This window comes from Drosophila willistoni, assembly GCF_018902025.1.
Source record: "Drosophila willistoni isolate 14030-0811.24 chromosome XL unlocalized genomic scaffold, UCI_dwil_1.1 Seg142, whole genome shotgun sequence".
NCBI classification, from domain to species: Eukaryota; Metazoa; Arthropoda; class Insecta; order Diptera; family Drosophilidae; genus Drosophila; species Drosophila willistoni.
Genome location: NW_025814053.1, coordinates 5630242 through 5648355, shown reverse-complemented (window position 1 = coordinate 5648355; position 18114 = coordinate 5630242). Strand labels below are relative to the sequence as shown.

Sequence of the window (18114 nt, the reverse complement as noted above, 5' to 3'; positions counted from 1 at the left end):
TGGCCTGCAGGTTTTGGCTTTGTTTTTTGTTGGGGCATCTTTCTTTCAGGCGCATTGCATCGTCGTGGGCGTCATGAAAATAAAGCCAAATTAAAATTATATCCTCTTTCTTCCTTTTTTTTCTCGTCCTTTCTTATTTTTTTTTTTGTTCTCTGTCGAAACAACAAGAAGAAGACAGACGGGGTAGGGGTAAGGTGGTGGGCCAAGTGCAGAATGATGTCGGGCTGGGTGTCCTTTTGTATGCACAAAAGTCAACTAAGTCGTGCTCAATTTTTATGATGAGAAGATGTCGACGTCGACGTTAACGTTGTCGACGATGCTGCCACTTTGTGTGTCGCGTGGTAAGCCAAATGCCAGGACCAGGAGGACAAGGAGCAGCAGCAGCAGCAGCAGCAGCATCGCCAGCAGGTCGAGAATAAGGCTAAGACTAAGAAATAGGATGAGAATTTGAGAAGGTGCCTGGTGAATGGCAGGCAGGCAGGCAGGCAAGTCGCTTTATGAATGGCCACAAAAATCCTACCAGCTACCAGCATCAGTTCTTAACTCCTCCAACTACTGCACTTCAGTTCTTGATGATGATCAAGCAATGTGTGTGTGTGTGTGTGTGGAAAGTTGAAAAAGAAAAGAAATTAAATGCACTTCCTTTATGCGCGAGCTTCTCATATTTCGTTGCCCTCAATGTTGCCTCTTTTGCTCCTTGGGCTCCTCCTGCTCCTTCCCACAATGCCGCACAATGCGCTAATAATGGAAGTGCACTTTTGACACAAAAGGTGCAGGGGCGACAATACACCTCGTTTCACCTTCTTCCCCGACCCTCCCACATTGCTTTTATTGCTCATTCGCTGCAATGGCGATTAGTCAAGAGGGGCACAGTCAAAAGAAAGAGAAAAAGAGAAAAGGGAAAAAAGTGAAGAGAAAGCTGGAATGAGATTAGAAATTTTGTGGCATTTGCTTTCACTTCACATTGTTCAGGCTTCTGTTGAAGCAATTCCCGAGATTGCTTTTGCGTCTCAAATGATGTGAACACATTTCTCCTGCAGCAACTCATCCTTGCCCTTGTCCTTTTCCCTCCCTCTCTTCTCGAACTCTTCATATTAATCTGCTTTTCAATTCTCTTTTTCGCTTCATCTTTTGCTAAATGCCTTTATTGCGTCATAATTTTGAGTGCCCATCGACAATGATGATGATTGAAAAGATTGCTAATAAATGGTGATGGGCACAATTCTTTGTGTGTATGTGTGTCTGTGCGTGTGTGTGGATGCAGAACAGAAGGTCTGATTCCCTGGAACTATGTGGATAATTGAGCGGAATGAAGATAGTTGCCCAACTAACTGAATAATAAATTTCATCTATGGGCAAACTATATTCTTTACATTAAATCTACATTTTTTGAAGGGCTCTCCAAACTAAAAGTTTTTCTATTCATTTTAAGCTTGCTTCAGGGTATCTTCAAGGTCGGCTACCCATCTTATTTTTAGGCAAATGAAATCTTTCATAATATAATTTTGTTTTATTTATATTTATTTGTTTTCCATCTCGTATTCAAAGTTCTTTTGCCACAAGTTTTGCCTGCTGTGTGTCAGTTTGGACATATTTCGGACCAACTTTCTCTCTATCTCTCTCCCACACACACACGCTCATTTGGCTCTTTTGAGTCAATCCCTTTTTCGCACACCTTTATATAATAACAAATAAAGTATGCAAGAAAATCAAAGCAAACTGCAAAACAAACTTAAGACATTCCGAGGCGTATGAGTAATTTATTTTTTGGACAACAAAACAAAGAATAAGAATGCCAAATGATGATGATGATGATGATGATGATCACCATACATACATACGTATATATATATATATATATATAGCTATATATAGTTGTGAAGGTCCTTTCTTAGTCTGGGACTGCTTGCAGTAAAAATAAATCAAATAAATAATAAATGAAACGAAACGAATCAAATGCGAAATAAAAATCAATGGCACTCACCACTTCAATGAATTGGCATACACATACACACACACACACACACCTACATACATATACAGAGAGAGACATTTATACACATGCAATTTGCTTTTCGGTTTGATTTCAAATAAAATTTTTGCTTTATTCAATCGAATTGAAGCAGCAAATAGTATAAGCAACGAGCCGAGGCAAGGAAAGTAGCGAGTGAAGAGCAACGAGTGAGGAGCAGCGCCGCGGTTGGGCGCAAAAGAATGAGTACGGGGCTTTTCCCACAAAAAAAGAAAGAAAAATAAGCTAGCAAATGAGCTTCACATGTTGGACAAGTATGGGACTTGGGCATGGGCATTTTCTCCGGTCAATTGCAATTAGAAGTCCACTGTGAAGTGGGCAACCAACGAAACTATCCGGGACTACTCCAAATCCCAAGCAGCACACACACACACACACACACACACAAACATACATAAAGGTGACCCAAATATGTATGTGTACATACCGACATATCTATGTATATATGTATGTATGTAGAGGGTAGTAGTACCTAATGTGTTTTTATGTATTCTACCCAACCAACTCACCATTCCATTGCCTTTTGGATGGAGGAGAGAAATTGCAACACTTGAGAAGTTGAAAATGTTTTTTGAGAGTTTCCGCAAGCTGGAAAAAGTTCCCCAGAGGCCAAACTACTGACTGAATGCATTTGGTCATGATGATGGCAGGGCAAGCTACCAACCAAGTGCCTTCTCCCCATGATGATGACGATGATGATGATGAGGAGAATGATGTGGATGCTTGGTTAGTTGGTTGGAGGATTGCTGAGATGAACTGCAGGTAAAAGTGGAAGTTGGCTTCTTCTCCCAAGTAATTAGTGCAAACAATTGCTTACATTTTGTCTCTCCTTGTTCTCATCCTTTGGCCTTCTTCTCTTTAAATATCCTTGGCAAGTTTGTTGCGGCAATTTCTTTCAAGGTTTTTCACCACCTCTGCCCCCCTCCCCGACTCACATTTGAGCGTTTGTGTGTGTGTGCGCATCTTCTTAGAAATGTATAAAAATATTTATTGCATAAAGCTCATAAATTGGCGCAAAGAAAAAACTTGAAATCGGATATTGGTTCATTCAATTGTCAAATTCATGCATCAAGCAAAGAAAAATTGCCTGGCGTTGCCATAGATTTTCCTCATTAAATGGAAATTATTTTTTGGGTCAATAGAAAAAGTATTCGATATCAAGGACAAAAAAACAATATACAAAAGAATTCAATACAATAGGTGAAGGCCCACGTCTCCCATTAAAAAAAAAAGAAACATAGACAAAAAAAAAAAAAGGCGAAGCAGACATAATCTTTGCCTTTGCCTTTCAGCTGTGAAAAATATCGCATTCGCAAGTAGAAGAAAAAAGAAAAACGATGGAAAATCGAAGAAAAAACGAAAGAAAACTCCAAGTGCCAACTGCTTTTTATCATTATATACTTGAAATCTTTGAAATCTACTATATACTATATCTATATATAACAGATCTCAACAGTTGAACTCATCAGTGAATTAAGCTTATTCTTTAATTGATTCATTTCTCGAAAAAAATACATATATATATATAAATATATATATCTCCGTTATTATATAATTATGAAATTTTAATCTCATTTTCTTTCTATATATAGAAACTATATAGATATACATATATACGATTTAATATTTAAGAGTTTTGAGCTTTGTGGATAGTTTTATTTCGAAAATGTTTCGTTTTTTTTTATTTCAAACTTTTTTAGTTTCTTTAATCCTTTTCATTGCATAATCCTCTGTTCGAACAATAATCGAATTCGAAAATCGAAAAACAAAACAAAAAATACGATTTTTAGATTATAAACTTATTAACTTTTTTCTTAATAGTTGTTCGACATTCTAATTTATAGATTTTCAAATATATATTGCATGTTCTTTATTACCTGAATCAAATTCTTGATCAATTCAAACGAAAACTTATCGTTAAAAGATAACTTTTCGATTGATTTCAACTAATTACTTTTGATTTTTTAATGGCAAACTTGAGTTCAAGAGCTTGTTTCTTTAGTTAAGAACCACAACAGTTAAAAAATGTTATCGATATGCATTGATGCTAATGAATATCGATAACACCGATATCATGCACATTAAAAAATTCCCCTTGACTTATTTCGACCCATAAAATATTGAACAGGAAGTCTGAGAACTGAGTAATTGAGTTCTTGAGAACTTAGTTACTAATTTCTAAGTTCCAAAGAATTGAATTCTCGATTTCCCTCAAATCTTTTTTATTATTTTTCTATCTGTCTCTCTCTATCTCTTTTTGTCCATCATAACTCTAGCACCTGCACATGATTTTTTATTATATATATTACTTAATTATTGTACATAAAAAGAAAAAACAAATCTCGATCATTTAAATATAGAAAAAAAGGAATATCAAATTGAATTCAGTTTTTCCCTCCACCAAAGAAAAAAATATACAGACAACAGCCTCATTCCTCAGTCATCGCTCATTTTCCATATAATACTCGAACAATAAACGCAACAACATCTACTTCTATATAAATATATATGCAAGATAATACAAATTTATACATTACATACATCTATATATACATTATATACTTTAATAATTATGAAATATTTCTTATAATAATTTCATTTCAATTTAAAAAGAAAAGAACACAAGAGAATACAATACGAAATCGATTCGCCTCGAATTCAATTGTAGTCCCTTTTTATTATGACAAAAAAAAAAAAAAAACAAAACAAAACTCTTAGCATTCGGATAACCCATATTTTTACTTCTTCTTCTTCTTTGACTTTTATGATTTAAAAAAAAAGAAAATTTAAAAAAAAAAGAATATGTAAATATTAAGCTCATATTTATGCCAAGTAACTAACAAAATAATTTTCTCTTTTACAATCAACATAAACACATACAAAAACCAAAAAAAAAACCTTACCTTTTCCCTATGGCGGACTGGCTGAATCACTTGGATCTCTCAATAGTCGAGTTTCGGTAATGCGTGGTCAGGTCATCACACCACAAGGATTGGGAATTGTTGGCATTCGGGTTTCCGTGGATCGTGACTCCCGTTTCGGCTTTACTCTAACCCGACAAGGAGGATGGTAAGTTTCCCTATAAATATTTACTATCGATTATACTCTAAAGATTCTATAACTTGAATTTCGGATATATGTATACCCCAAGGAATCGAACAAAATTAGTAGATTTTCTTAATCTTAGGAAGGAGATGGACGCCCCTCTCTAAGGTTTGGCAATTTTCTTGTGGGGCAAAGCAAATTAAATTACTTACCAATGAGTAATTTTCCATAACTTGTCCGTTGTTGTTGTTGTTTTTCTTTTTTTGTTTAGCTTAAGTCGTTTACATTTGATTGAATTCATTCAAAGCAGAAGCAAATCCAAAAGGGATAAGAAATGGTGCACATACTTTTTAAAGAAAGGTAGAGATAAAGTTACATGCTAACTGTATCAATGGAATTGGAATGAAAGCCAAATCGAAAGCTATATACCCTTTGGAATTTAACGATTTTATTTCACCAATGTAAACGTCTTAATAAATCAATTAAATTTGAATTACAGTAGCTATGGCGAATACTCTATGGCTATAGTTAGGCCACAAACTCCTCTCGTCCTTTATAGGCCTTGGAATGGCAAAAAAAAAAAAACTTGAATGAAAACCAAAAAAGACGACAAATTTTTTATTTTGATTTGATATCAATTTAGATACTGCTTTTCCAATGAGAAACGAAAATTCATATACCCTACATGCCGATGAAATTGATTATTAGTTTGCAGTCCTCGGTAGATGAGTTGTCTAAGTGCCGCAGTCATTTAGTCAACTGAACAACGAGGATCCGGGTTCGAATCCTAGGCTAGTGTTTGGATGTGGTTTTCGTCTAAGCCGAAGCCCTTAGTTGCCAGTGCTTGTAAAATATAGTTAGGTTGATAGTTTACAACTTTATCCTATACTTTAATAATAATGATTATTAGATTAGAGTAAAGTTTTGCCTATGAAGTGGTTAGCCTAATCAGAATGCAATGCTCCACAACTCATCTATTGAGAAACTTTAAAACATTCTGTTAAATCCTGTAAATCTTCATCTCAAGAGGATGAAAAGTTAAGGCAATCATTTAAATCTCTTTGAAACATCTCTCTGACCAAAAGTAAAATGATTGCTTGTTAAATTTCTCATGTTTGTTGTATAGGGTATATAAAGTGTCGCTTTGTGTTTGATATTTGCTTTGCTAGCGGCATATCAGTTTGTTATTTGAAAGGGAATTTAAAGCTTAAATTGAAATTGAATATTGATGCGATGTGAAACGCGTATAGAAACCGAGAGAGGCGGAGTGGGGGGAAAGTGGACGGACAGTGGGTTGGTTAGCCACAATCCAATATATCTAATATAAATATTTTTGCAGTTGTTTTTGGGGTAAAAAGAACAAAAAGGAGGGGGAAGAGGAGAATGGGAGAAAAAACGAAAAGGATTTCCGTTTTCATCATTGGCATTGTTTTATTTGTTGTTGTTATTCTGACATTTTCTTTTCCTTCTCTCGCTCTTGCTCTCTCTTTTCCTCTCTATTTTCTCTCTCTACATTTGTGTGTGTGTGTGTGTATGTGTGTGTGTTGGCCAATTTAAATAAACATTTCGCACCCTGTTTGCCTTATAGCTGATTTTATTATGGCCAGGCACAAAGACACACAAATAAAATCTGTGCAACAAACGGACAGACAGACAGACAAAATGGACAGAACTCCAACTGTCTGATGATTATTTGTGTTTACTTACTTGCACACACAGACACACACACACACACACATAGATACTTGTTTCTGGCTTTGTTTATTTCAATCTGGCACAAACAAAAGGTCGGCCAGAGAAGAGTGTGAAGCGTATAAAGATTGTCTCGTGGCATTTTTGATGATTACATTTGGCAATAACTAGCACCACCACCCAACCCCCTACCCCCCACCACCACCTGTCTGCCTTCCACTGGTTTGTCTTTCTCTTTTCTCTCCCTCCCTTTTGGTTATCCCATTATTTCTCATTAGCCCACTGGCCAAGTAAATGATGATAGTAGTAGTAGGCCAATATCCAAGTCCAATCTCAATTCCAATCCTCTATTACCTTCATCTTCCTACCCTCCCCACCAAACACCAAGTCCGTATCTCTCTCTCTCTCTTTCTCTCTCTCCCTCTGGCCAATTCCCTTTTGCTGCTTCTTTTGCTTTTGCTCTATTTCTCATTCGTTTTTAGGGAGGAAAAACATAAATTTTGCAGTTTTTATTTATGTATTTTTATTTTGCTTGTCTTTCTTCTACTTTTACAAGACTTTTAAGTTGCTTCTTTCTCTTTCACTGAGTGTGTGTGTGTGTGTGTTTGTATGTGTGTGTGTCATAAGTCCTGTTTATAGCCACATTATTTTTAGCTCTATATATGAGTTGACATTGTCAACAGTTTGCTGCCTTGCTCTGAGCCCTCTCTGGACAAAGAGAACAAAATTTAAGTTTAGCTTAAAAATCGAAAATGTTACAAAGTTCAAACAAGATTTTCAAAAAGTTTTCAGAAAGTTCATTCTCAACACAGATTTGATTTTTTTTCACTTTTAAGGCTACCTTCTATAGCTTCCAATCCTAAATTTGCGAATTCGAAATCAATTTCTTTCGATTTATCTGTCTCAGATTATATTTGAAAGATTTTGCAATAAAATCAAAGAACATGTTTTATGTTTCAGATTATAATGTCCATGCAGAAAATAGCAGAAGGAAGAGCACAGTATGGGCAGAGGATGAGGAAGTTCTTTGTGACGTTGTTGTTGTTGTTGCTTCTGTGGCCCATTATCCAACTTTTTAGGTTGGCTCGACCTTTTCTCGCACACACACACATACACATTTATCATATTAACCCAGTAAACATACTTCTCAAAGTCACTGTTTTCCATTTAACTAATACATATTTGAAACCAATTGGTTTCGACATAAAGAGTTTCGACATTATCGCGCATAGAAACCAATGTATCTTACGTATTGGAATCCTTGGGATAAACGTTGCTTGTTTCTCTTTAACTCCCGTTGGCAAAATATGTTGCATATTCCTTATCTTGGATATAAAATGAAATGTTTGCTGGGTCCTATGGCTTAACTTCTTTTTCTCTTCCTTCACACTCTTTGCCTTTTTTTTTTTTCATTTTTGGTGTGTGCAAAAGAGCGCAAGATTTTATGGTTTTGTATTTATAATGTTTATTTCATTTTCTATGCTTTTATTAGCTTTCCCTCATCCCACACACACACACACACACACACACACACACACACACACACACACATACATATGTACATACACATAATAGATACATATGCAGCGACAATTGTTGCTGGTTGTGTGTGGTCGGGCGGTTGGTGGGTCGCAAGTTACCATTTGCCATTTCTTTATTTTCTCTTTTGCTCTTTCGCCTTGTCTGACATGCATTGTTTGTTTTGTTGTTGTTGGTGGTGTTGGTGTTTCAGCTGTTGCTGTTGTTGCTTTTGTTGTTGTCGTTGTTGCTCCTGTTGTTGTCATAGTAATAAAGGTAATAAAAGTCATTATATTGTGCTGCAGGGGATTATTGTTGGCATTTTTTATTACATACATACGGGTGTGTGTGTGTGTGTGTGTGTGTGTGTGTGTGTGTGTGTGTGTGTGGGTGAGTGTGTGTATGTATGAGTATGCATGTATTTATGTGTGGTATATGTATTATTATTAGAGTTTACTTGTATTGCAAGAGTTTCTCTTCTTTGTGTGTCTGTGTGTGCTTTGTTTCCTTTCATTCATGGCAGCCTCAATTTGAACCACCTCAACTGAACCACCGTCTTGCACCACTTTGAAAAGCTTCACTTCAGTTTCGATTCAATGAAAATAAATTATCTAGCAGTTCACAAATTTGTTACACAAATTATCAGTCATCGTTTGAAATGGTTTGGATAGAGAAAATGGCTTCTTTCACTATTTTTTCCTTATGCTTGAATTTCTAGAGTATTGACTTTCTCTATATGCAATTAACATAATATTCAAATATATTTTTATATTTATTCATGATTTTTCGCTCAGTGTAAAAAAGTAATGATTACAAATAGTAGAAATAATATCAGTGAAATTAAATTAGCAACAGAAATTAACACAAAGTTTACAGCATTTTTTTATCCTTAATATGTCGTGGTCTCTCTCTCGTTCTCTTTTTGTTGGTCCTATTTATGTGTAAAATTGTACATAAAAACATAAACAACAAACCTGTTTGCGACTGGTTTTATGCTTGTTTATTGCACAAATGAAATGAAATGAAATTAAATGTTTTATTTTGTTATTAAATAAGAATAGTTTTTAAATTAAACTAGAAAGTTCAATTGCATTAATTTCTTTTTTTCCATTGCGGTTTTTGTTGCTGTTGTTTGGTTTCCACGTATTTGAACTTAACTGTAGTTGAAGTTTCAACCACTTCTAGTGCCTAGCGTACTTACATTTAGAGTTAACTACTTGCGTTTTCTTGGATATGAAGTTTTCTTTGGTTTGCCATACCCTACACAAAGCAAAAGCAAGGTATATCAATATACTAAAAATTAATGCAACTAAACGAAAGGGCTTACAAATAATTAAGTCTATCGAGAAATATAAATACATTTCATGGTATTTCGGAGCACTCGGAAAAGAAACGTGATAGTTGCCGAGTCAATCAAGTAGCTTGCTCTTAAAAGTATGCTACTTTTTTTGTTGTAGTTGTTGCTGCTGCCAAATCCTTCAATTCGAAAAGATTTTTCTGGATGATCCATCCAACTAGTCAAAGTTATTTTAGCTGTTGCCTAATTTGAGTATCTACTGCAGCAATTTGCAATGTGTTTTTCTTTCGTCTCGATTGTAGTCAAGGTAAATTTTTCCCAGAATCTTTTTATCTTCCTTTGTCTCTCTCGCTCTCCTTCTCTCTCTCTCTCTATCTCTCTCCTTCGTTCACGCACAAACACAATTAAAAATCGCATTAATTAAATATTTCAAAAGCAAAAGTTTTACCATTTCTTTAGCTTTAGCTGAGCGACTTGGTCTTTGTTGTTGTTTTGGCCTTTTGTTTTCCAACAGCTTCTTCTTTTTCTTCCTTAGCTATTTGTTGTTTTTGTTGTTGTTGTGCTTGTGGGGGGGTGGGGCAAAGTTTTTCGTAACTTTTTTCCCACTGACTGCAATGCGCAATACTCGTAATAATTGGTGGGATAAGGCCAGCAAACCCGGCAAGGCGGCTAGGCGGGGGGAAGTGAGCACCAATCGCCATCATTATATTTAATGCGGCTAACGCATGATAGAGAAAGAGAGCGAGCGATAGGTTGCTGCGGGGGGAGGTTAAATTTCTACGCTTTGGGTCGCTTAACTTATGGCAGTTGTTACCCTCTCCATTCCCTCTCTTCCACGCTTTGTCCAACCAAAGTTGAAGGAAACAACAGAAAAAAAATGAAAAAACGGAAGAAAAATCGTAAAGTTTTTCAATTTCTAACAAACAATTGAGGTATTATCTGGATATACATATTTATACATACATTATACCGCAAAAATACATACAACTATGTAGGTATATACCGAAATTCAGGTTCATTAAAATATTAATTTGCATTTTGTTTTTGTTATCTACTAATTTCGTTTCCTTCCTTCCTTTCATCCATTGTTTCATAACGCTCCTTCTTGTGGTCCTGTCCTGCCATCGACAGGTTTGATGTCCTAGTGAATGGCGGCGGTGCCGTAACCCTACAATTCCAACGTTCACCATTCCGTCCATTGACTCGAACCGTATTTGTGCCATGGAATCGCATAGTCGTCCTGCCGCCAGTTCAAATGCAATTGAGTGACGATGATGAGACAACTAGTCGAAACATTAAGTGAGTATAATCCGGAAAAGCTTTTCTCTCTATCTGTCTGCCCCATCTAAATGAGTTTCTTTACACTTTCTTTAACTTTTTCCAGAGTCGCCCCATTGAATCCGGCCCTAACTTTCCTAAACTCGATACACTATCATACGGCTGACGAGGCCAACGATGCCAGCAAAGTGTGCATGGACCATGATCATGAGAAGCTCAAACCGCAATTGATCAGCACATGGATGCCAAATGGTGTGGGCGCTTTGCCCGGCAAACGGGTCATCTTTGCCGAGACTCAGGTGAGTGAGAGTTGAAGAACTATAAAAATGAAAATGAAAAAGAAAACTTAAATACCTTTGGCCCTTCTTTTCTTAATTAGTAGCAGGTACCAGCTGGACTTCATGGTCATGCTTGGTTATAGTTAGTTGGTCATATTCTCCTTTCATTTTCCCTTCCCATTTCGCTTGCTCTACCTTTTGCTCATTTAAAGTTCGCCCTAATGACATTATATATATACGTAACTTTGCATCTGAGGCCAGGCCAAGAGGCATTAATTCTGAGCAAAAGACAGCCAACAAGACCCAAGACTTGGGTGAAATGAGTGTGGGAGAAGTAGAGAAACCAAGTGGTGGGGGGCGTTGGCAGGTGTATTACATTTAATTGCCACAATTGAAATGTCCAACTGCGGTCTGAGTTGTTAACCAGCGACGGGCACTCCCACTCCCATTCCCATTCCCATTCCCATATCTACTGGCCCGCACTCAAACTGCAGCGTGAAATTGGTTATACGCCATCAACCGGCATAAACCGCATTCCCAGAAGAGCAGATGCAATTGTATCTTAAAGATATCTTTGGTTAAGTCTTGGTTGACTAGCAGATATTAAAATGGTTACCTCCAGTTTGAGCTGTGAATCAGCATCTTTTAGTTACATCTGGCCCATTTTCTGAATTAGTTTCAGCATTTTCCAACACTTATTATATTGTTTTTCTTCTTGTTTTCCCTTCACTTGGCTTATTTACAGATTGTCCAAGAATCAATACAAATACCCGGCTCGGACCTCCATCTGACGTATCAATCATCTCAGGCCTCTGGCTATTTGAGCATTGTACGCATGCGTTTGACCTCAGAGACCATACCCACAACTCTGACCCATGTCCATGTGGGCGTCGAGATCGAGGGAGCTCTGCATGTGAAGACCTATGAGGCGGATCCAAATCTGGTGCACACATTCGCATGGAATAAACGCAATGTGTACCGCCAAAAGGTCTATGGAGTGACCATCGCTCGCATTTCCGTGGGCTATCAGCACTCGACGTGCCAGCAACCGGTCTGGATCACCCAGACGGCGAAACTGCAGGGCTACGATGTGGATATCTCTGACATCGGTGGCTGGGGATTGGATATCCATCATCACTATAATTTCCATGAAGGCATCCTGCAGAAGGGCGACGGTAGCACGCTGCACATGAAGGAATATCCGCGCACTGTGAAAGTGGTGATGGGCACTGGCCTGCAGAGACCACTCAATTGCCCGGACTATTGCAATGGTGTGGCCAAGGATGCGAAACTCTTGACCCCTATTGCCTTGGCCACCGGACCCGATGGCAGTCTCTATGTGGGTGACTTCAATCTGGTGCGCCGCATCACGCCCGATGGCAAGGTCTTTACCATTTTGCAACTGAGCGCCACCCAGGTATCGTATCAGTATTATCTGGCCGTCTCGCCGGCCGACGGACATTTGTATATCTCCGATCCGGAGCGGCATCAGATATTGCGACTGCTTCGCCTGGAGAAGGTCAAGGATCCGAGCATCAACAGTGAACCAGTGGTGGGCAGTGGCCAACGTTGCATTCCCGGCGATGAGGGCAATTGCGGTGATTCGGGACCAGCCCTTCAGGCTCGTCTCTCGCATCCCAAGGGCTTGGCCATAGCCGCCGATCGCACCATGTACATTGCCGATGGCACGAACATTCGAGCCGTCGATCCCAAGGGCATTATCCACACCCTAATTGGCCACCATGGACATCATAATCACTGGAGTCCAGCTCCCTGTACCGGCACCCTCATGGCCAATCAGGCGCAATTGCAATGGCCAACTGGCTTGGCTCTCAGTCCCCTGGATGGCTCGCTGCATTTCATTGACGATCGCCTGGTCTTGCGCCTCACCTCGGACATGAAGATACGCGTTGTGGCCGGCACTCCGCTGCACTGCAGCAACAATGGCCAAGATAATCGAGTGAATAAGACGGCAACAGATAACGTACTGGGCACAGTTCTTGCCATGGCCTTCTCGCCGTTCGGTGATCTCTATATTGCCGATAGTGATTCGAGGCGCATAAACTCGATTCGTGTCGTGAATACGGCTGGACATATGCGTTACTTTGCTGGCAAACAGGAAGGAACTGGGTAAGTATCCAAAAAACAAAAACTATTCGCAAATTGTCAGAAATGTGTGTCATTCGGTCAACATATTGATTTAGTTTCAACCGAAAAGAGGGGAATGAGCCGCAGAACAGATGAAGGGAGACCCCAAATAACTTTTTGTTTATGCGCATACTTGACCCAATTAAGTCAACTCTAGGGCTATTTGCGTTATTGCTGGTCAAAAACCGTATCAGCCAATTTTTGAAAATATCTCCTAACGGCACATACACACACACACGCAGCCATACACACACACAGACACACTTACACACTCGTAAATAATAAAAATTTCAGCAACAGCAGCAGAAAATTTGCAATGCACCAAAACGGCTATAAATGTCATAACACAGCACAAAACTAGGCAATAACCCAGAGACCAGAGACCACTGGAGTATCTGTCTCCCTCTCCCTTTCTCGCTCTCTCACACACTCTGAGTGTGTGTGTGTGTCAGTGCATCTGCATGTGATACACTTCTTCATCGTACTCGCTCTCAGTTTACTTTATTTTGGCTTTATTAACCCGTTTTTAAAGCATCCCAAAAACGGTGACCAAAAATTAATTGGAATTCTGACATTTGGGAATTGCATTGTGTGATTTTACGGCCTATGAATTGGAATACATACATACGTAGATGTCTGTGTGTGTGTGTGTGTGTGTGTGATTATTGTATCGGTATTCCGATATATGTATACACCCTGTGTCTGAGTGTGTGTGCAGCAAAGGCACCGAAGCCATTTGCATTTTGCATTGATTAAAGCAGGACAACAGCATCAGCAGCGAGTAAAAACTTCAATTCTTTTCATTTTGGTTTTTCATTTTTGTGTTCCTTTTTGTGTGTGTGTGTGTGTGTGAGTGTGCCTTTTTAATTTGCAACACAACAGAATGGCAAATGAGGAGAACAATTGATACAGAAGGCCATACACATACCTACATACATATAGCTAGGGTAGGCCCAGAGGCAATACCAGTGTTGAAAACTGCAGCGAGAGACAACATGGCGACTTATTGGGTTTAAATTATCGATCAGATGAAAAATTTACTATTTGATAATCAATTCCTGTGTTGCAAAATGCAATATTTGTCAATCGAAGAGTTTCAATGAAAGAAAATGATGTAGAATATTTATTTTAGTGCTGCAAATTTTCGCAAAATAAACGTAAAGACAATCACTGATCACTTTAGTATAACTTTCGCGAAATGCCAATTGATTTACTGAATGCAGCTTACTCATATCTTTTATAGATAACTAGTTTCAGTGTTGGTAAATATAAATACAAAACGTTTAATTGAGATTTCCGTTTGTTGATGGCATGAAAATAGAAAGGAAACAATCAATTTGGGTAGTGTTTGAAAATGTTTTTGCCCCAAAAATTCCATAATCATTTCAAATAAACTTGTGAAAATAGTTCAACCAAATGGAAAATGCTGCAGGTTTTGGTTCACATGCATACACACACACACAGAGTCACAAAAAACACACACACACACGCATGCATCTACATATGTATATACAAAGTTATATACAGAATTTTGCTGGCTGTTTGCCGCAGGGTTTTAGATATTTCACAATTTCCAACACGAAAAATTTTACACTAAACCAATTAATTTGCTTAGTTTGACTGACTGACTGTGGGAGTGAGTGAGTGAGTGAGTGAGTGAGTGAGTAAGTGGAGGGCTAACATAAATGTGGAATATTTCCACCAGAGAAAGAGAGAGAGAGAGGGAGAGGGAGAGAGAGACAGAGGTGTGTGTGTGTGTGTATAGCTAACAATTTTTGCAACTTAATTCGGCAGTTTATTTAAGCTAATAGAATTCTTTGGCCGCATATAAAACATTGTTGGTTATGGGGTTAAATGAATAGAATGGAATTGTGTCCGTGGGTGTGTGTGTGTTTGTGTGTGTGTGTGGGTGGCCATGTGAAAGGCGTCAGGTGTTGGTCTTAACCCTAACTCCTACTTCTGTTATTGCCACTGCCATTGCTGGTGCTGCTGCTGCTGCTAAATGGGCGTGGTCGTTAGACGTGGCAAAGTAATTAGCGGCCGCCACAGACAGAAACTATAAATCAACTTTATATAGAAATATATATATATATGTATTTTTCTTTTCTTTCCTTTCTTATACATAGATTGTATGTGTATGTATGTATGTATGTTTCTTTTTATTTAGAGCTCAGAATTGTCTGTTGTGTGGGCGTGGCGCAGGGAGCTCTAGAACTGTAGAGCATGGGGTGCAGTTCATTTTACTTTAGAATGTTTATCGAACAAACAATGTCATCATAAATACGCGCGTCCAAGGAGTCGGATGTCGTATCTGAGATAGAATAGAATGGGATAGGATGGGATGGGATGGAATGGGAATGGGTCTCGGGTCTGGGGTATCTGGTTCTTATTCTTATTCTGGGGTGTGGCTAGCAAAGCATTTCCTGGCAAAAGCGAATACGACTACTATTACTAACTAACTCTCAATCTAACCATCCATCTTTTTTCTCCTTCCCTTCTCTCGCCTCGTTCTAATGCCATGCAGCTCACAGTCGTGCGACTGTACAATTGGAAATGGCTCAGCCTCAGCCTCGTCCGGTGGTGTTGTCGGTGGCATGGGGATTGCAAATGGCGGCGCTTACTCAACGACCGTGAATCCGACACGCAATAATGGTGGCACTACACCAACGACACCATCTGGCGGAAACGGAAATAATGGCAGTGCAGCCGGCTCATCGTCGGCGGGAGGCGGTGGTCCTGGTGGTGCGTCTGGCAGTGGCAATAATAGCGGCGGCGCTGGCAGTGGAGGTGGAACTAACTCGAACGGCGGTGCCTGTGTCTGTCCCGGCGGTAATCTAGGCGCCGGCTCGTCAGCTGGTTCAGCTGGCACTTTGGCCAACATTGTGGCCGGCGGCAGTCTCATGTCCACTGGGCCAACCACCACCACAACGGTCCTATTGGGCGCCAAGACAACGGCAGCGGGCGTGGGTGGTGCCACCCTCAACGATGATGGAACACTGAGTAATGCGGAGACTTTACTATCGTCGAATGCCCGCTTCCAGGCCATATCGGCCATAGCTGTGGCTCAGGATGGTGTCATCAATGTGGCTGATCAAGGTGAGTGTAAAACGAAATCAAATGAGCTCCAATAAGTATGCTAAGCTAAATTTTAACTTTTATCTGTGATGATAATTATGATTTAATTTGAGTTAAACTCAAGCACTAGTAGGTTTTACTTTTTTAAAAGGATTTTTCTGGCAAAACTCCTCATCCTGCATTTAAAGCAAATAGAAAAGAAATGCCCAATGATGGTTAAATTTGAGATATTACTAATCAATTTGTTTGTTGATGTAAAAGTTTGCAAATTAGTTTGGGAAATTGTGAATCGTGTAACTAATAATCCTATTCCTACTCCAAGCAGTCACTATTCTATACGCAATCCTATGTGTTTTTTTTTTGTTGTTGTTCCTTTTTCATAAGGATTTCCTTACGTTTTTCTTGAGGCCAATGGGAGCAAAAGTGCGTAGGTTTTTCCTGCTCTATTTGCTTCGTTGCCTTCATCTGCAGCTGTTGTTGGTATTTTTGCTATGCCAAGCTGTCAACTGATACAAATTTGTCATCTTTCTCAGTGTGTGAGAGTAGGTAGGAGGTGGTGGAGGAGGAGAGGGCAATAGGGCAACAACACACAACTGCAAAACAAATTGGCTCACACACACACACACACACACACTCACACAAGCACACTCATGGAAAATGGAACATTTCCTTTGGCAAATTTTCTCTTTCTTTTCGTTTCTTTATTGTTAACAAGGAGAACGAAGGAAAATTGTTAACTGCTAGAAGAAAAGCAGAATGAAGCGAGAGGAAAAATAAAAACACACACACTCACACACACACACATAGAAGGCGGAAGTTGAATTTTCGACATATTGCAAAACACAAAACGCAACTACAATACACATACTCAGACACACACACACACACACATATATATATTCGCATATACAATAATAATAATAATGACAACAACAATCGAAGGCAATGAAGTGTATGAGAGTGAGAGGAAGGATAGAGGGAAGTAGCGAGAAGGGGAAGCAATTTCCGTTACAATTCGAACAAGGACAAATTAGGACGCCTTTAAAAAGAACTCAAATACACACACACATACACACACGTCTACAAACACACACACACACAGGTAGATGAGTAGATGATGATGATGTTGATGATGATGACAAGAGCATGGGGCCAAAAACAAAATGGCCGCCAATAAATTATCCAGGGCCTGTAATAGGAAAAACCAAAAAGGAAAAGCTCAACAACAACAATAGCAGCAGCAGCAGCAAAAACAAAAGCAAACAACAACAACAAAAACAAAGAAGAAGCTAGGGGAGAGAGAGAGAGAGAAAGAGAGAGAAACCAAACCAAAAGAAAACCGGGCAAAAAAAGGTATAAATTTGAGTGCATTAGCAAAGCGTAATTTGATAAGACTAAAAACGTAATTAATAAATTTTCGACGACGTAGAACGAGAGAACGAGATGCTAACGATGGACATGGATCTTGGTGTAGATGTGGCTGCCGGATCCCTGTGTGTTAGTGTGTGTGTGTGTGTGTCTCTGTGTGTTGGCAACGCAACACAAATTAATGAAAAAGAAGCCGTGGAAAGCAAATCAATGGCTATAATTAATCAAGTTTTAGTCGTACTCGACAGGCCATTGAGTAGTAGTATAGTGGGTTGAATCAAAGATGTGTAGATAGAGAACGCACACCAAGCAGCCAGCCAGCCAGCCAGCCAGCCAACCAACCAACCAAGAGACGTGAGAGGCACGTGTGAGTGATTGCCCTT

At 39.0% G+C, this 18114-nt stretch overlaps 1 protein-coding gene across 2 annotated transcripts in view; it reads left to right on the top strand.

The window, feature by feature from the left end:
* The window catches only part of LOC6644718 (teneurin-a), a 139089-nt gene that overhangs the window by 114007 nt on the left and 6968 nt on the right, over positions 1-18114 (top strand). For both annotated transcript variants that reach the window (XM_047011619.1, XM_002067513.4), the window contains 5 exons: positions 4982-5101; positions 10716-10883; positions 10969-11161; positions 11886-13270; positions 15813-16384. In XM_047011619.1, the coding sequence (XP_046867575.1) occupies positions 4982-5101; positions 10716-10883; positions 10969-11161; positions 11886-13270; positions 15813-16384 (2438 nt within the window). The remainder of the gene's footprint in view (positions 1-4981; positions 5102-10715; positions 10884-10968; positions 11162-11885; positions 13271-15812; positions 16385-18114) is intronic.